At 45.5% G+C, this 20,432-nt stretch overlaps 2 protein-coding genes across 2 annotated transcripts in view; one reads left to right on the top strand and one right to left on the bottom strand.

Annotated features, from left to right (window-relative positions):
* LOC136638587 (zinc finger protein 585A-like) overlaps positions 1 to 20,432 on the bottom strand; it is a 904,673-nt gene that overhangs the window by 776,299 nt on the left and 107,942 nt on the right. Inside the window, exon 6 of the mRNA XM_066612623.1 lies at positions 1,328 to 1,334. Coding sequence (XP_066468720.1) covers positions 1,328 to 1,334 — 7 coding nt within the window. The remainder of the gene's footprint in view (positions 1 to 1,327; positions 1,335 to 20,432) is intronic.
* LOC136641092 (E3 ubiquitin-protein ligase Topors-like) lies at positions 16,389 to 19,079 on the top strand. Its single transcript, XM_066616723.1, has 3 exons — positions 16,389 to 17,096; positions 17,388 to 17,549; positions 19,059 to 19,079. The coding sequence occupies exons 1-3, from the start codon at positions 16,389 to 16,391 to the stop codon at positions 19,077 to 19,079; spliced, it is 891 nt and encodes a 296-aa protein (XP_066472820.1).

Here is a 20,432-nt window from a genome sequence, read left to right as displayed (position 1 = left end):
CCCCTAAATGGGCATGCATGAAACTGCTTTTTTAAAAGGAACAAATATTACAGCCCAGTACTAACTAAATTCCCACATGGCAATGCAGCAATGCTGGCGGGGGCTATGTGGCATACTGCAGGGAAATTTTGGCTGCTGGAGATCTTCTCGGGCACAGGAGAACCCCATCAGCTGCAATGGGTCAATGTGCACCAGCAGTATGCAAATCGAAGAAGATCTGTGCAGGTGGATCAGGCCCGGAACTGGGGTTAGGAGATGACGTGTGCCGGTGCAGCCAATCCTGCCCCCTCGAAGGCCTGATTCACCCACCTCCCATCTTGTTCCCATTTCACTCCTCCCCTCCTTCCCTTCTTTCCCTCCCCCTCCTCCCCACCCCTGGCCTTACCTGGTCTGGTGAACATCCTTTGCTCTGCCAGCTAGTAATGCTGTTGCAAAGCATTTGATGGCACTTTTGCAACAGTGTATGCTGTCACACTCTTAACATAGGTTTATTGAAATAGAGATATGATTATCCGTTGTTGTTGTTTGTTGCATACTTCTTTCTCACCACCATACTCACAGTGAAACACAATGTATGAAAACTATACTGCATGCATGTAACTGTTAAACCCCTGCTAATTGGGTAAGAGGCACTTTTTCAAGTGGATGCTCCTTTTTTTAGCAGGGGGAGAATAACTGGCCCACCTCACCCCAGCACTGTCTGTTCTAATGGCTGTCTGCTGGTATTCATTTGCATCTTTTTAGAGTGCAAGCCCTTTTGGGACAGGGAGCCATTTAGTTATTTGATTTTTCTCTGTAAACCGCTTTGTGAACTTTTAGTTGATAAGCGGTATATAAATACTGTTAATAATAATAAATAATAATAATAATAAATCAATTTTCTTCAAACTTGAATCGTTCAGGGTGAATTGTGTCCTGTTACTGTAGTTATTTTGGATGAGATGTATCTGGGATGCAGTGGACTGCATTGTTTTTGATACAGCCCAAAATTTTGGACTTTTTCCACAGATAACAGCATAGTTTAATTTTAATGTTCATTTGCAAATTGTCTGATCAGGTAACAGAAGCGAGGGCCTGAGTTTTGGTAAATTCATGGCTCAGAGCAGGAGCCTAGCCAAACAGAGGTGTTTGCTGCATGGAGAATTCTCTCTTGATTAGAGAGAATCAAGTAAGGTGGTAAGTAAGCAGGAAGACAAACCAGAGGAGAAGGAAACAACATAGCAAGGTTAATGGGATTTCCTCTGGTATGCCAGATTACTTTGAAGAGTTTTTGTCAGACATGAGAAGGTGGACACATTTGACATCATGCGCATCTTAGTGGGCCCACATTACAACTAGAGAGTATCAAGTTAAGCTCTTTTTAATACCCAGTGATTTAAATAGAAAATCATTACGTACCTACACAATTTATCTATTGAAATGAGATTTAAAACGCTTAACCTTGGCTGAGTTACGTGCGGCACTTCCATGAGTTGCGACGGCTAGCTTGGCTCTTCAAGCTGAATTTCAGAATGTTGCACTTCCTCACTGTGTAGAAGGTGCTTTTTAAAAAAATGTATTGAGCGACTGTAAATGTACAGGTTTTTTCAGTGTGTCACGTCAGTTTGTCTCCCAAATACTATAATGTTCCGAATGTCAAGCCTCAGTAATATACTCAAATAAAATTCAAAGTGGTCTGTGGGCTCGCTTCCTGAGGTGAAATATCTGAAAAAATTATGAGACAAGCCAAAATAGTCTTCCTCAGACAAGCCAAATGTATTTAACATTCTCTTCTCAAGTGTTCAACTTTTAACAGCCTAATCCTACGTAAATCTCTGTGCAGTGATGCAGTAGTGTGGCTTCTGCTGCATCCCACGGGATTTTCGGCTATTGGAGGTCTCCTTGGAGTAAGGGAACTGTGGGGGAGGGTTGTTTGGGTTCAGAGGAGTGGATCCCAGAGTGGCCCTGGGGCAAGGCCTCAGATAGGATCAGGGGGAGGGGGTTTACATCACCCTGGTCCTCCTCCCTGTTGTGGTTGTAGTTCTGGTCTTGGGCAAGGGTGGAGAGAACCAATTCCTCTCTCCAGCCATCCCACTCATTACTGGCCTTCTCCCTCTTTATAGGGCCAACTCTGACTTCCCTGAACCCACCTCTGGGAACAAGGCTAGGCACAAGTCTAGGCTGGCACAAGTCCCTTGTCCTGGTCCAGAGGTGTCACAAAAGTCCCATAAGGCATTTTCACACCACCTCAAGAGTTGGGAGGCCAGCACATGGATGTGGCACCATTGTGCTGGAGGAAATGTAGTTTTGTGCCAGCCATGTCAGGCTGGTATGGAGGTCTGGGGAGGGGGCAAGGGAGGGTGGAATGGAAGTATTCCAGAGTGGAGGGAGGGCAGTCAGTGATTGGGCCCATGGGTGGGCTGGGGGCTGAGCAGAGACTGGGGCCAGGATCTGGCACTTGTGCTAGATCCTAACCCTACTCCTGGGTGATCCAGTGCAGCTCCGGGATGCTTGGAACTGAATCACCTCTTTAGGTGGTGCAGATCTGAGTAGCCCCACTGGGGCTGCTGCAGTGTCACCTGGGGTAGGGCTCGGCTGCACGCAGCCCCAATCCCACTCTGGATACAGGGCAGGCCAGCTGGCCTCCCCATTCCAGCGCAGGCTAGGATTCAGCTGCCCATTGCATTTGCGAAGGCCATAAAGGAGGTTACGGAGGCAGAACACATGTGCTGCCAGTGTAATTCTAAAATATGATTGGGCTGTAAATGAGTTCAAGAAAAACTCAAAAAATAATATACCAGTAAAATTCTTAGATCTTGTTCCAAAGTTAAAAACAAAACAAAACAAAAAAGCCTGAGTGACACTGTATCTTCCAAATGTATATATTCTGCTCTGAGTATCAGATTTCGGTTTGTTTGCTTGGTTTGGTATATCTCCACAATAGGAAATAAAATAGGTCTATACTCACTAACAACTTGCATTTGTTCCCCTTATTTTCTACTAAGTTATGACCTTATATTTAATTATGCATACATCTGATGCCAGGCAGCACCACTTAGACCAACTCTGGCTGCTACTCCAAAACGCCTTCCTTATTGGAGGTTTATGACCTCCAATAGGTCATAAGGTCACCTTAAGCTCCTTTTTTCTTTTCTCTTCATGATCTCTCTTAGTTCTTATTTTCATTGCTTCCAGTGCTTTTTTAGCTAGCAAATTGCAAATGCCTTTTTTATCTTGCAAATTCCTGCTGTCACACACACTGGCGGACATAGAGGAGAGCAAATGGGGCAAATGCTCTGAGCATCGACCCTCCAGGAGTGCCACACCCCAAGCCTCCCCCCCACCGGAGGAGGAGCACTCAGGAGCACTGTGAGCCGCCCCCCTCCCCTCCTCCTTTATAGGAGGATAGGAAACTGGCGCCCTAGAGAGGCACCGATGCTCTAGGGCGCCCATCTCCTATCCTCCTTATAAAGGAGGAGGGGAGGGGAGGGGCAGCCCAGTCGGTGCTGCCTCCCAGGAACGCTCCTGGGCACCCCTGCTCCGCCTCTGAGGGCGTCCCTCAGAGGCAGAGGGGAAGCGTCGCGCGCATGCTCTGATTTCAGAGAAGACGCATGCCGCTTCCTGGGCTCCAGCGGAGCCTTCTGCACCGCTTCTAAGTGGCGCAGAGGTCTCCTTTACAGCAGTCTGGGGCTGCTGGAAGCCCGCCTGTCTGGGGCACCGCTTCCCTCAGAGGCGGAGGAGAAGCAGCGCCCGCCCCCTTCGATTTTAGAGAAGACGTGTGCCACTTCCTGGGCCCCCATGGAGCCCTCCGCGCCGCTTACAAGTGGTGCAGAGGTCTCCACTGTAGCAGTTTGAGGCTGCTGGAAGCAGCCCCAGACCGCTGCCATGGAGACCTCCGTGCTGCTTACAAGTGGCGCAGAAGGCTCCGTGGGGGGCTCAGCTGCCTCCTCCATTCCCCCTTGTTTACAGGTCACCGTCACTGCAGTTAATTCTGGGCAGCAAATGACGTCACCGCAAATGACGTCACCACAATTACTTCTGGGCAGCGACGGAAGGGGTGGAGAAAAGGGTGTGGGGGCAAAAATGTGGGGTGAGGGGTGAAAAACGGGCGGGGGTTGCCCTGGAGGTGGGAACCCCCTGAAACGCCACTAGTCACACAAAGATTTTTGTAAATGGACTCTCATTAATGCCTTCAGGAATGGAAATAGACTCAGAGCTAAAGTTGGCATGCTCTCTCTCTCTCTCTCTCTCTCACACACACACACACACACACACAACACACACACACACACACACACACACAATCAGTTTGAATCACTATGTCATATGCAAATCAACATGGGGGAGGGCAATTTTAGCCTGTAGAACAGAGGTTTCTAAACTTTTTGGCCGAAGGGCTGCATCAAATATCTGGCATGGTGTCGAGGGCTGGAAAAAAAAATTAAATATAAAATTTAAATAAATACATTAGAGATGGAACTTAGATGAATGACTGAAATGAATGAATGAATGGGCTCAAATGTCCAGGATTTCTCCATCCACAAGCACAACTCTGGTTGTGTTTGGTCAACTGGACCAGAGGCTCTCAGGGAATCAGAGGCTAGCCGCGGGCCAGATAGAGACACTCCGTGGGTCGCATCTGGCCCCCGGGCCGGGTTTGGAGACCCCTGCTTTAGAACAGCAGAGAGGAGTTGAAAGAGCAGAACAGCCATCGAATGAGTGAGTTATGGGTATAATTGAAATGTGTTGAAAGAGTGGATCATTGAAAAACGAACAGTCAGAAAGCAGGGGATGCCTGTATATACATCCATTCACCATGAATCAGGAACATAGCACACACTTGTTAAGGTTGATTGTTATTTCTTTATTGTTAATTGTGGGGGGAAAAGGTTTTTTTGGAGTACTTTGATAATAAATTTTAATACTATTTTTTTTGACTGGAAGCCATTTCTTTCTTGGTCTCAGAGTGCAGTTCTCTGTACTCTGATTACACTGTACTCTGTACTCTGATATTACACTGATCTGTACCCAGGCCAAGCCCCTCTGAAGCAACAGAGCTGAGTATTTCATCTTGACTATATATCTTTATCTGAAAGCTGCGGTAAGACTGTTTTCCTGCATCTTTTAAAGTGAAACATAATTCCACTCACCAGCAATTTTGGTAACATCTGATTCCACTGAACTATTGATATCTTGTCTTGTTTTCTCCATCTCTGTGTCCTTTGTTAGTATAACTAGAGTAGCAGTTTGAGATAAGACCCTTTTCAGTGATAAGACCACCGGTAATGGCAGCATTATGATCTGGCTTTCTTTGTGACTATGATTATGACATCATCCAAATACTCAGTCACAGCAGCTTTTGCCAAGCAGCTCAAGAGACATGTAGCCTTAAGGGAAAGGCAGGGACATGAGGAGAAAAGGAGGCAGGAGATGACCTCAGAGAGGAGAAAGAGATACTAAAGAAGAAGGAAACAAAATATTGGCAAATCATTCTAGGTAGAATGTTTTTCACTCTTTGGTGTTGCTTAGATTTGTTTGTACCAATGGATTGTCTTTGGTGACCATCATCTGGTATGAAGTGGTGAGAATGGTGTACTTAATGGTTAATACTGTTCAAATCCTGCCTCTAAATATGCAACCTGGGGATACAATGCTGACAATCATACAAGGTGGTTGTGCAATATATTCTCTCCAAGAAGTCTGCACTGGTGCACAGACCCCTTCTTTGATTGCGTTGTGACGCCATCTTTGGATACTCAGAGATGATGTCATGGATCATCACTGAACTTTCGGGTTGCCAAGCTCCATTCTACACAGAGCTCGGCTTGGAGTTGCACAGCCTTAAAGTTTTACAGGAAACATTGCTTGTGAATATCACTTATATACAGGGCTGGCCCATTCCTGAGGCCATGTTTGTGTGGGCACCCTTTGATATGCAACAAATAGATGACACTAGCCCTTCCATCCACTGCCCTCTCCAGCCTGCTGGAGGAAGGGGAAAAAAGCTTCTCCCAGATCGCTTCTCCCTGCCTTACAAAGCACCAAGTAGGCAAGCACAGGGGATTTGGAGCCCACTGAACTGCCGGTCTCTTCACTATACTTACAAAGCCTCCCCACTGTGCTTCACATCCATGTACAATGAGCATGAGCAGGGGGCATTCATTTTCCCAGCATTCCCTGTGCCTGTTCATTTAAAACAGAAGAGGTACAGACGGACAAAGCTGCACAGTGCGCACTTTGTAAGCAAAGGGATGAGGGGACAGAAGGACACCTGTTCGTTTGGCAGATCTCCCTCCATGGAAGGGTTGCATGTGGGTGCAAGCAAGCAGGAGCATCAATGGGCAGCTGATTTCAGAGGGCACAGAGGCATGTGCTGCCCCTGCTTACATCATATGCGCAATTTCATGGGTCATAGAAAAAGGTATGCAAGTGAAGAATTAGCAGTATTATCTAGATTGTATCTGTCTCAGACATATGTAACTGGCTTTCAGGTCAAAGAGAGGTTATGTTCAAACCTTTTTAGTTAATCTTTGAAATCATTGCAGTGTTTGGATTTAAAAAATGAAGTCAGCTTTATATATATATAAATACATATATATATATAGTAATACATATCTCTTATTACCCATGCACTCCCCCCCCCCAAATAAGCTCCTGAAACAGAGGCTTGGAATTAATTGGGCCACTTTATTTAAAATTACAACAAAACACCTGAAGCAGAGAAATGTAACTCACAACCCCCCCCCCCCATCCCAGCACAGGGGCAGTTAAGTAGGGGAAAAAGTGGTAAGCACCTACCTCTGCCAGGAAATCAATGGGCATAACCACCTGACCCAAAGCTACACTCTATCAGAGACTGAGGGCCCAATCCTGCGAGGAAGCAGTGCCATCCCAGTGCCAGTTGGTCTTGAGCTCAGTGCCAGATGGATGCTGCCCAAAGCATGGTAGGAACTTCAGGTGGCATTGAGGGCCTTGGGGGCAGGGAGAGGCATTCTGGGATAGGGATGGCAGGGGGAAGGTGGGGCAGGGGAAGAACCAGGGTGGAACCGGCAGAGCCCTGCTCTGCCAAATTCTATGCATTTCAGCCTGACACAGAGCTCCTGCAGTCTGCACTGGCAAAACAGCTGCTGAAGAATGGAGGAGACCCACTGCGGCCTCTGCACCCTTACTTGGGGGAAGGGGGCAAAAGGAGGCCTGGCATTGCCACCGGATGCAGCAGTAGCCATTTTGGTGCTGCTGCACCTGGCAGAGCTTTCGGCAATAAGATTGGGCTGCGAGTGAGCTTATCACACCAACCCCAATGGGTTGAGACAGTTGGACAGTGTAGATTCCCACAGGCCAAGCCAAGCCAAGCAGTAGTCTTTGCATATTCCAGCAAGGGGGCTTGCCAACCAGCCTAAATTGATAAAAGAAAAATATCCAAGGAAACCTAAACCCAACACATGGCATTCCAATGCCAGTCTGGCGTAGGTGAAAAAACCGCCGGTGCATAGACCAATCTGGGTGACAGCAAAAAATTCCTACCTGTCTCCCATAAACAGCAACTGGCTACTCACAGACTATATGAAGGGCAGGCAGGAGGGGGTCGAGGCAAACTGCAAGGTTAGCGCAGCAGAACCACACAACCCCATCCCCCAGCAAAGGCCCCAGCCAATTGAGAGGCAGCATTTTCACGGCATTACATACATAATGTCGTTCTGTTTTGTCCTCATAACAATGTGTTGACCTAGATTAGATGAAGAACAGGCCTTTGCTCCCTACTAACCCATCCAGTCAACTTCATGGCTGAGCAGGTGCTTGAAACAGGTGTCCCCCATTCAAGTCAAGAACTCTGTCCACCATCTTCCAATGGGTATCATGCTGTATACATATAGGCCTGGTTCAGTATGTTTTACTTACCTCCTGCTATGCTGCTCAAGCGGCAATGTGTCTCCTTGGACATACACTGCCTATTTTGCTGACATATGTCTGAGGAGAGGAAAGGTGTGGGGAGGTTTGAAATGGAGGGTATAAGATCTAGTGTGTGCCATGGATGCCACCAGCCTGCCTGCCCCAGTTCCTCCCCCTCCCCATCCAGTCACACCCCTGATCCTCTCACTCCCTGCCCCATCCCTCCCACCACCCGCCCCACTGCTGACTCACTTTATACCGGCAGGCGGAGGCCTCATAACCTATCAATGCAAGTGATTGCTCTGGCGGTCTCATTGGGCTCACTGGCAATGCCAGAGCACATGACACTGTCACATGATTTCCAGTCACGCTCTAGTCACTTCCAACAGCATCCTGCCAACTCCACCAGTGTAATGGACATTCTGCTGGCTGGGCTGCACATGTCATTAATTTCAATCGGACATGGAATTCTAGGATTCCTATTATTTTGTTATGATACAATGTTATGTTTTTATAATTCCCTGTATTTTGTATATGGGGTGTCTCCATTGTGTATGTGTGTGTGTGTGTGTGTGTGTGTGTGTGTGTGTGTGTGTGTGTGTGTGTGAATGATCTTAGTACCTTCTGATCTTGCTTTGAACACCCCTCCACAAACATTTTGTGTTCTTATTCAATCACTTTCTTTAAAATTTGAGTGCACAAAGAGTTAAAAAAAAATTCAAGATGATACATGTGAGGTGCTTTTCACTCTTAGAAAGTGCCTTATAAATGTTTATTAATGCCTGCTTGGAAATCATTGCCTGATCTCAAAGACACTGCTTTACTCTTTTATTTGTTTCAGGGCTTCACATATTTATGATTCCTCCTAAGAGCTTATCAAGAACAAAGTCAGAGTCTTGTGCAGCAGGTGGTGTTTGAAAGCTAGTAAGGTGAGATATTGTCAAATGTCCAAAAAATGCAACTGATTTATCTTTTTTCAGTGCACATTAAGCAAGACAGCTGAATTCTACCCAGGACTCAAGATCTGAGAAAGCTGCAACCGTCTCTACTTCAAAAGTGTACAAGCTTCATAATTCAAAATTACATTTCATGTGAACTGCATTTCTTTGACAGCTAAAGTTGAAGGTGAAATCCAAATCCATTGGTTTTCTCAAAAACGTGCCATTGTTGTCAATGAGTTAGGATTATATCCCAGCGTTCTCCTTGAAAAGCCTTAATCCTGATCACACTGTGAAGTCTAACTGAAATCAACAGACATCCTCTCAAATATGTTTTGAAGATTTTAACTGTGGGGTTTCCCAGCTCCAGAACCAGGATGGAGGAGGATGGAGAAGGACTCCTCCCTCATAATACTTATGGTACCAACTTACTGGGTGTCAGGATGATCCTGGGGTTAAACAGTATCTGTTTCCTCCTTCTCTCTACAAGATGACCTTCATGGCTGGTGGTAGACACTGAGGTGTGTCTACCCCAAATGGTGAGAGACACAGAGCTCTAAACCATGCATCCTGTTGCTCATCGCTGGTACTAACTAAGCCCTTTATGTTGGAGTCCGCCATAAGGGCACATGCAGCCTCACTTCCTTTCCAGCCCAGAACCTGCCTCCCTAGTGCACTGGTGTACCTGAAGGGGTCAAGGGGGAAAATACCCCGGGGTACCACCTGGCAGAGGGTGCCATCGCAACACCCTTCCCCACTGCTCTCTCTCTCTCTCTCTCTCTCTCTCTCTCTCTCTCTCTCTTAACTTCAGTCTCCTTTAAAAGACCTTGGAAAGCCTTTGGAGTGCCCCCGGGGAGTGCCCCCAGGGAGTATCCCCAGGGAGGCCTTCTGAGGTTTCCGGAAGGCTTAAAAAGGTTACCTCTGGTTTTCTCCAAAAGTGAACATTTTTTGACCTGAGGGAGGCATATTGTGATCCTGGCCCAGGGGGCAGGACTGCAATTGCCCTAGTGCACTTGCCTTGGGAGCATCAGGAGAGGCAAAGGTAGTCACAGAATTGTGGCTCACCCAGTGACTGAGTGCTAGCTGTGGGATTGGTGGCTGGTTTGTTAGCTGGGTGCTCCTTGGCTGCTCAGGTGACAGGGCCACAGAGCTCAATGGCCATGCATTAGGGTGGCAGACTCTCTAGGGGGAAGTGGTGGCAGGGATGGCATGCTATTCCCAGACAATAACAAAACTCTTCTCATTAAAATCACCATGTGTTAGGGAGGAGCTTTGACTGAACACTTTTTCCCAAATTGCTAATCTTTAACATAAAGGGTTTTAAACAGTACCCGCACACACTCCAATAAATTGCAACCTCCCCTCCCCAGAGTAGCCAGTTAATGCTTAAGATGCCATGTGCTATAAGAGTCTAGTCACATGACTTCATTAGCATCTTGCCCCAGTGCATGCACACTACTGGGGCAAGATGCTAATGAAGTCATGTGACTAGACTCTTATAGCACATGGCATCTTAAGCATTAACTGGGTCACATGACTGGTGTCATTGGTGCACGTTGAGCTTTTCGGGAACCATTCGTACAACACTGCAGATTATTGGATACATCCAGTGACAGTGGCATGCTAAAAATCATACAGCGCAGCCTCCAGCAAGTGCCAGCTACTGTTGCATGATTTGATTGCTGCATGATGAGCATTGCTGTGTTAGCCAGGCTGGGGTCATGTGACTGGGTCTATCTTATCACTGTGAAGTGGGACAAAGGCCAGTCCTTAAAGTATCGTCACACCAGGTGTATCGTGAGCTAAAGCCAATATATGTCATCAAGTTGACTGGTAATTTTTTGTCCGTCCCCCCCCCCCATTATAAATTTCAGTGCTATTCCCTTCTTCTGACAATATTCTTTCCCCTTTCCTATAAATCCCGTTTTTACAAAATGTCAAACACCAAACCAATTTAGAGGACTACATTCAGTGGTGTACCTAGAGGGGGCAGGGGGGTGATACCCTCAGGGGGGTGACACCACTAGTGGCCACAATTGTAGTAACTTTGGTAATTGTGAATAATACCAACATATAATTCAATAGGTGATTTAATGCAGAATGCAATGAAACATACCATGTTGAATTATCTGTATTCTATCAAAAGTTATCGCCAAATAACCAGAAAAGGGGGAAGGGCGGAATACTACCTTATGTAACAAAAAGTGGATTCCCTTAACTTGAAACTGACCAAAGAGACTGATTGTTCCAAGAGCCAATGAGGTGTTGTTATGACACAGCATAGAACCAATAAGATGTTAGTATGAGTCTACTCTCAGTTCCATGTATCATGATACAGTTATTCCTGCTTTTTCAAATGGTATTGCTCTTATAGTGGCACCAGTCATATGACCCCACCAGTCATATGACTCACACACATGCATATTACTGGGGCAACATGCTAACTTTTTTTCAAATGGTGCTGCTCTTCTCTTTAGTAGGGGGAGAGTCTGACCCTCTTCATTCCAGTGCAGTGTCTTTTCTAGTGGCTGTTTGCTGATGTTCTTTTGCATCTTTTTAGATTGTGAGTCCTTTTGGGACAGGAAGCCATTTAGTTTTTTGATTTGGGGCCCAATCCTACCCAACTTTCCAGCTCTGATGCAGCCATGCCAGTGGGGCATGCACTGCATCTGGTGGCAGGGAGGCAGTCATGGAGGCCTCAGCAAAGTAAGGGAATGTTTGTTCCCCTTACCTAACAGCTGCATTATGACTGCATCAGTGCTGGAAAGTTGGATGGGATTGGGCCCTAAGTCTGTCAACTGCTTTATGAACTTTTTTGTTGAAAAGCAGCAAGTAAATATTCTTAATAGTAATAAACAGAGCTAATACTAGAACTCCTATTCAGTTGTGTGAGAGTCATCAAGTTGGCCACTGGTTATTTGTTGATTACTGATTTGTTGGGTAACCTGCTCTGTTACAGCCCAATCCTATCCACACTTTCCTGGGAGTAAGTCCTATTGACTCTAATGGGACCTACTTCTGAGTAGACATGCATAGGATCGGGCTGTAAGACAGTAAAATAAATAAAGTTAATGGGCATGGTACCATGAGTTACTGCTCCAAGTGATATCATCCTAGTGATGCAACTGGCGGGAAGTTGTTAGTCACTAGCTTAGAAGACTTTTTTTTAATGTTTATTAATTCTTTTTATTAACACATACAGACATCACATAATACAAAACAATACAAATAATGCAAACATATAACATACATTTAGGAGTGCTAAATACCACATACCATTACTAAGTAATCATACTATACCTCCTAATCTACTTACTCATCTACTTCTACCTCTTATTGATTTATTGATTTATATCATATACGATAAGTTCTTCCAAATTCCCTCTGCTATATTTTCTAAATATTCACTTTCTATCAAGCGTAAACTAGCTTCAATTGCTCATTAATATTAAAGCAAAGATAATCTAGTTACCAAGATATGACAAAATCAACAATCTCTTATAATCAATTATTTACCATTCTCCATTCTAATTATATTTTTTTAAAATAGTGACCACATTTAGAACAATTCTTTCATCTGCTTCTGACTCTTATAATCAATTTTGCATTTCTTATATCATATATAATCAATTCTTCCAAATTCCCTATAATATATTTTCTAAATATTCACTTTCTATCAATCCTCAACTAGTTCAATTACTCATTAATATTAAATAAAAATAATCTAATTTCCAAACTGTGATGGAACCAATGATCTCTTATAATATGTTCTTTACCATTTTCCAATCTAGTTACATTTTTTTCCTTTTTTTCTTTGACATAATAGCCACATATAAAACCATTCTTCCACACATTTACAGTTTAAGCTATTTTTTTTAATACATTCTAATTCAGGTTTATCAATTTTGAATGTATTTTTTAAAATAAGTTTGGGCCATTGTTATTAACTGAGTAAGAGCCTGAGCCTGTGGTCCGCGCTGCACCTCTGCAGCACGGAGCACAGTCGCAAACGGGCCGTAAGGCATGTTTGTGGGGCTCACTACCGGGCTCTCGCTAGAGCTGGCTCAGCTCCGGCTGGCGCTGAGCCAGCGCGCAGCAGGCGCCCAGCAGGCACCCAGCGCCAGGTCTCCGTGACCACCAGGCTGCGGAACGGGAGATGGGGACGTGGTCGGGGGTGTGGGGGAAGCGTTCCGGGGAGGGAGGAGTCGTGGCCGGGAGCATGGGGGAGGTGTGGCCAGGGGTGGGGGAGAGGCAGATCTGCGGAGCCAAGCTCCGCAGGATCCAGGGCACTTGGGTAGGGCTGTGCACCCTATATGAGCGCCTTTACTTTAGTGGTGACCAAACAGTTGCCGCTAAAGTGAGTAGCCCCATTGCAGGGCTGCTTCCCTTGGGCCCCTTCCCTTTACTTGGGGGAAGGGGATGAATGTCCTCTTCTCCCAAGGAGCCTCCCGCGGTAGCGTGGGAGGCACTGGATCCGGCAGGAGCCTTCCGTGGAGCCACCGCGTCCCGCAGCTCCGGGCAGCTCAGGATTTGGCTGCCCATCCTCCAGTTTTTCTTTAACCCTCAGGTTAACCCTAAGGTTTCTTTTTCTTTCTTACTTTCCATTTTTTCTCCTGTAATATCTTTAGTAATTTATCTCTATAACAGAATCTAATAGATCCACACTTTCTTGTATAAGATGTGTTCATTCTTCCAATTGACTGGGATGGATTTTCTTTTTGTTCCAGCAAATTTTGTATTTTGTGCACCCATGTGACTCTATCTTGATCTCCATCAGCGCCTCTTCTTCATCCCATTGATTTCTTTCCATGTCCACTCTTCTGATTTCATCCCTCACCATCATCCTTTCCGCTTTCTTACTCCCTTGTTTATCTTCTGCTTGTTTCTTCACATCTTCCAATTGCACCTTGCACACATCTATCTGTTGGGAGAGAGTCTCCAAACTGGCTTGAATCTGCAAATACTGACTCGGCTGCCGTTGTTCCATTACAAGCAATCTCTCCATGTTTGTCAGCATTATTTGTATCCAAGCTTCTGAAACTGATGCCATCATTTTTTCCCTTATTTCTCCTTTTCTTGCAGTTTCTCTCTAGTCCACTAGATGTCCACAGCGTATTATTCTCCTTACTGCCACCACGTCAGTATCGCCCTGCCAACCGTACTTTCCTTTCTTATCTCTCTTGCAGATAACAGCCCAGTATAGTTAATGAAGAGAGAGGCAAAATGAAACAAAAACAATCTCACCGCCCCTAATATTCTGGTGCAAAGAAAACGACTTTCAGATCTAATGAGAATTATGTCCAAAAATACGTAATTCTGAATTTTAGTCCACACCCAAGTTGTAGTTGTAATTATAATCCACCACCGATTTATTCCACTACAAAGAGAAAGAGCACTTCCAACATCAAGTCTCTCATTAACATTAATATATCCGGGGCTTTTAGCCAAATCAGTCAATCACAACCGGGAACAATATTAACACTTAGCTTAAATTTCCAGCTTAAACTTCACACTTCACACTTTTTTCCTTTCATATGGTATCTCAGCACGGAGCCAGTAGCTTGATTGCAGATCACTGCACCTTCCCCATTGCTGCCTCTCTCCTGAGAAGAAAGCCGCCCCCCCCCCGGTTGGGCTTGCAATCTCCCAGGTACCCTGCACTGTAGAAAATCTTGTCTCTCCTGACAAAGATCTTCAGATCCTCTTCAGACCTGCAGTTTTTGGGGGAAAACAGACTGTCTCTCAGGAGCCCCTGGAGACATGTCTGCTGTTGGCTCCTCCCCCCTCGCTTAGAAGACTTTTAAAGTGGACCCCAGAACCTGATGGGGGGGGTGGGATCATGGAGAGACATGTGGGAGGTTAATATTGGGGGTGGTGTTGGAAAGTTTCTTATGTTGGAAGGAGGGAGATTAGGGTGCAACGGGTGGAAGGATTACTATTGGGGGTTATGGGCAGCCCAATCCTGAGCTGTCTGCAGTGCCCAGGCTCGGCAGCACCAAAAAGGGCTGCTGCCGAATCCTGCGCCTCCTGCGCTACCGTGGGAGGCAGCTCGGGAGAAGGGGGTGTTTGTCCCCACAATGGGGCTACTCTATTTAGCGCCGACCAAAAGGTCGGCATTAAAGTAAAGGCGCTTGTGTAGGGCGCGCAGCCCTGCACGAGCGCCCTGGATCCTGCAGAGTGCAGCTCCGTGGATCCACCTCTCTCCCTCCCCCGAAAAGCCTCACGCCCACCCCTCGGCACACCTCCCGCCTCCCTCCCGCCTCCCCGCCGGCCTCCCACCTCCCTGGAACGCCTCCCCCATGCCCCCATTTACGCCCCCACCTCCCGTTCTGCAGCCTGGCAGTCCAGGAGACCACTGAGCCACGGAACGTGGGCCACCACCTTGCACTAGCCCAGCACCAGCTGGCGCTGGGCTAGCACCGGTGGGAGCCCAGCGCTGAGCCCCGCAAACATGCCTTACAACATGTTTGCGACTGTGGCCGGCGGCACGGAGCCGCGCTGCCGACCACAGGATTGGGCTTTCAGTGAATTGTAAATTCTGATGGGAACAGGGATTGGGAATTGGAGGTGGGGGTTAGAATAACTTTGTGGAAGTCTAATTATGTAAACGTTATCAACATGGCAGAAAAAAAGGTTCTCATGGGTTTTGCTTGTAAGATATGCAAAGTTTTTCAGGTCACACAGAGTTTCTGCAACTTGGTTATTAACCAGGATGGCTTCATTGAACCCCCATATGCAGGGGCAGTATATCACTGAGTACTGCATGCAGGGGAACAACAACAGGGGAGGACACTGACTTTCATCCCCTGCTTGTGGAGAAATGTTCACTGTGTTTTTTATCTTCTGGTCATTGTTATTATTCATTTCATGTCATGATTATAACTGAAAATAATTTTGGTGTGTGTGTGTGTGTGTCAAAAATGAATGGGCCTCAGGTGTCAAATGACCTAGGTATGCCTCTAACAAAATACACACACACACACACACACACACACACACACACACACATTCACCCCTACCTATCTGGTTAGGTTGCAGAGAACATAGTTTCAGGTCAGTTTTATTAAATCCAATAAGATCATCACAGCAGATAGCACATCTTTAGTAATTTTATTCCATTGAGATTGTATATTGATTGGGCTCTTCTTTGTCCTCATTCATTAGATTATGGCTTCATCAAGCGAGGAGCTTAATTCCGACAACAGCTTTTCATCCATGACTGGGACAGGAAATGAGAACACTGCCATGGCACCTGATGGGCCTTCAGACTCGAGGTGCCCTATCTGCTTAGAAAGAATCCGGAACATGGCCTTCTTAAATCCCTGCTTCCATAAGTTCTGCTTTGTCTGCATCCTAGAGTGGTCAGACAGGAAAGCAGAGTGCCCACTCTGTAAGCAGCATTTTCAATCTTTTTTTCATACCATACGGTCGGACACCGATTTTGAAGAGTATATTGTACCCTTTGAAAATGTTTCTTATGGAGGATGTGAGGAGAGGTCAGCAATTGCTCAAAGACCCGAATCACTGCCTGATAATGGGATCCTGTATGACGGCTACTCAGGACCCCGATCTCAAGGTAGGATGGGAACAATTGATGACCTGATGAGGCAGCTTGGAATAAGGCGGTCATCTCACCCAGGAGGAATATCCCTTGGGCAAATTCGAGAACAGGTTACCATTAAGTTTCGGAGGGCCCTTTATCAATCCGGAGTGCGTATCAGGAATGTCCACAGTGGAGGGTTGTATCGGGATATATCGGCAGATTTTTTCCACAGGAATTCTGCTCATCTTAACCGGTTAGTTCCCTGGTTGAAACGAGAGCTGCGAGTGTTGTGTGGTACGCATGCATCGTTGATCAACAACATACAGCATATTATTTTGAATAACATAACTATTTATGATCTGGATAGCCCTGCACTTGCCGATATTATGCGACCTCATTTGCTCCATTACACCAATCACTTCTTGCATGAATTCATCAGTTTCGCTCGTTCCCCTTTCAACATTAAGGCCTACGACTGGCGAGCCTGTTACGACATTCCCTCTCCAGTGCATGATGATGGCTTCCAGTCCTATTCATCGTTTACAACATCATCTTCAGAAGAAGAGGAAGAGGTGGAGGAAGGGGACACTGACGACTCCTATGAAAATGAGAGGGAAGATACACAATCAGTGTCAAGTGCTGAGGAAGGGCCTTGGGATGCTGACATCCAAGGATCAACAAGCTCCAATTTCAATCACACGCTGGATCAATTTTTTCTTCCTTTTGGACCTTCAGCTGGAAAAGTGGTGCGAAGTGAAGATAACATGCACGTTTTTTTCCAGGCTGATGCACACAACAGACACTGGCCATTACACAAATGTGTCCTCAATCGGACCAAAGAGGCTATGCCAACACTGTGTAAGTCCCCTCCCAATTCTATGGTGAACATACCACATTGTGTTGATGAAGATGAAGAAGAAGGAGCCACTGAAGAGCAGAAAACTTTAAGAAGTCATTGCTCTGGTGGTGGCACTCACAGTAGTAGAGGTTCTACTGGCCAGCTTGTTGGCAGTAATCAAATGCTTGATATTTTGCAGATTGCACCTCAGGGGCAAGAAAGAAGTAACATGGATCAAGCCCCACTGCAGAATACAGACATCATTGCCACAAAGACGATCCAGAACAAAGGAGAGGAGATCATTGTCATTAAGGTGCTTCAGCCTAAAACAGAAGATACTGTGGTTATTGAGCACATTGCGGTGAAAACAAGAGAAATGGATCATCATGGGCAGCTGTCGTGGCAAAGTGAAGAAGTGACTAACTCTGCAGGTTTGCAACCCTCTACTGAAGATACATCAAGTGGTTCTGTGACCAAGTGGGATGGTGGATGTTTTTCATGTATCAGAAGACCTTGATTTGTACACCAGCAAAGTGAATCCAGTAACCCACAAGGGAACTTCAGCCATTCCCTTAGTGAGATTTTACATGTTATGGTCAATCCAATAAATTCATCTGTTTGAAAGAATTAAAAAATGTGTTTAATGTATGATAACAGTAATCTGGTATGAATCTGAAATTCTGATTATTATTATTATTTTTTTAAGTATACTTATGTAAACTCTTACAGGACAAAAAATGTACAGTGGCAAAAAAAATACAACTTTCTCCAAAACATACACATTTGGTTTTTTAACTGGAAAGCAATGCTATTTACGTTGCCCAGGTACCCACCCCAGATGACATGAGACAATACAGTTTGGAGTCAAATGGCCTCTGTTCATTGATTTATAGCAACTGATCACTTTGGAACAATAGTAGGCCCTAACTACACAAACTCCCCCCTCCCACCACCACCACCACCAATTGCTGGCACATACCAGCAGAGGAGACAGCTACCCTGTCCAGATCCCTGGGGTGACACCACCTGGCTCCAACATCAGGTCATCTTCTAACCCCAACTGTTCAGTGCCAGCTCCTGGAAAGGAAGTCAAGGAATCTGAATTGCTGCATCCATTCAAAGCCTGACAGCGGAGAGACCTTGCAATTCATGCCTAAGGGATCACCAGCCTGTATCTCCAAGACACACAGTCTCTTGAGACCAGTTCTGGCTTGCCGTCTGACTCTCGCTTATCTCAGGATAGAAACCACATCCTCACTACTACTATCTGCCCCCATATTATACCTGCCAAATGGGGTGAGCAACAACCCTGTGAGGTAGCATCCTGAGCAGGGCCAGCCTTAGGAACTGCAGGGCAAGACAGCAAGATGTGAGGAATTATATCAAGAACTCAGTTTTGATAAGGCAGTACCATTATTGGATTGGATCCAAGCCTTCTCCTTCACAGGCTTTGAAAGGCTGCCCCGACCTCCCAAATGAGGCTTCGTGACCCCATTGGGGTTCTGACCCACAGGTTGAAGAACAATGACCTAGAGCTTAGCATTCCCCCACCCCAAACATGATGTGAAGACCCTGCTGCAGGTCTCCCAAAAATACATCATTATTTAACAATAACACTACATATGATTCCTTGATTTAAAATCTGTTAACACTTGCATTTCTAGCCCCTTCTCCTTCCCAGTCTGAAAAGGTCCCCTAACAACTTGGCCTGCTATAATTAGTGCAGGCAGACCCACCGTGAAAGCACATGACATCAGACAGGAATGGCAAAAATACAGTAGTGTCTGCTTTCCTGATTGGGTGGCTTGCCTCATGGAAACAACTTACCCAATGCCAAAGTGTAATCTCAGGTTTCTTGGTTACCTTGCAGGCTGGAAAGATCCAAAATTAGTTGAGCTTATGAAACTGTCTTGGGCTGAATCAGACATTGAACCAGTAAGTGTAACACTCAATCCTGCAAGCGTATTGAGCTCAATCCTGGCAAAGCTGACTGGTAGCAACAACAACAACAACAGTATTTATATACCACTTTTCAACCAAAAAGTTCACAAAGCAGTTTACAGAGAAAAATCAAATAATGAATGGCTCCCTGTCCCAAAAATGGCTCACAATCTAGCAGTACTTCAGCGTTTCAGATAGGGGTCTTCCCCCACTCCATCAGGAAATGCCATGGAATTAGCCTGGGGTCTGATGCACCGTATGCAAATCCAGTGCTCTTCCACTGAGCAACAGCTCCCCAACCTGTGTTATATCTCAGGAATTATTTACAGCAGCCATTGCCAGCTGCAGGCATCTTGGAGTCAGCCATAAGAGGCCCAAGCTAGGAAACTGGTAGCCTAATCCAGACCAGGCCATGAAAAATGGGGGGGGGGGACATCTGAGACCCAAATAAGCAAAATGAAGGCAGGGGGGCTCTCCGATAACTACTTCCCCAAAGCAAAATGAAGGTGGGGGAAGAATAGGATTGAGCTCTCATTGCAGATCAACACAGGTTAAGCCTTCATCAGTTACTTATCAGTTAGTTACTTGCTAACTTTTTGCAATAGATGGGACAACCAGCAGAGTGAGATACCATCATGGGTGGTGTTAGAAAAGTCTGTGTTAGCTCCATTGCGTAAATGGGTAGTATTGGGGTCTAAACGTGTTAATAATCGACAAGTGCCCGTGACAGTAATCTCAGCTAGATATATTTGGAATATGACGGCACGGAAGTCTGAATTTGATCCCTATTCCCACTGTAGATTAATGTTATGGATGAATCCAACTTTAAAAATTAATAGGGAATCCTTTTTATGGAGGAGCTGGACTGATAGGGCAATTTTTACATTAGATCAACTTATAGATCAGGATCAGGAATTGTTCTCATTTGATAGACTGAGTGAACAGTATCACCTTCCAAAGTCCTCTAGCTGGCAATATTTACAATTGCAACACTTTGGTTTCTAAATTTGGTCCCTCTGCACTATCTGCTTCACAAACTCTCCCACTTCTAGACGTACTTATGCAATCCGTTGATATGAAGAAGCCAGTAATATTTGTTTATAAATATCTAATGTCATGTACTAAGTTTGATACACATTTACTCCAAACTAAATGGAATTCTGAATTGGAATGTTCTATCCTGGATGAGCAATGGGATGTGGCACTTAAGAATGTACACACAATATCTAGAGATCTTAGATTACGCCGAATACAGCAAAAAATACTCTTTAGAATATATTGGACATCAGAGAGGCTATACCTT

This window comes from Tiliqua scincoides, chromosome 2 (assembly GCF_035046505.1).
Source record: "Tiliqua scincoides isolate rTilSci1 chromosome 2, rTilSci1.hap2, whole genome shotgun sequence".
Classification (NCBI taxonomy): Eukaryota; Metazoa; Chordata; class Lepidosauria; order Squamata; family Scincidae; genus Tiliqua; species Tiliqua scincoides.
The sequence above is the reverse complement of the archived record's forward strand: the minus strand, read 5'-3'. Positions and strand labels throughout refer to the sequence as shown.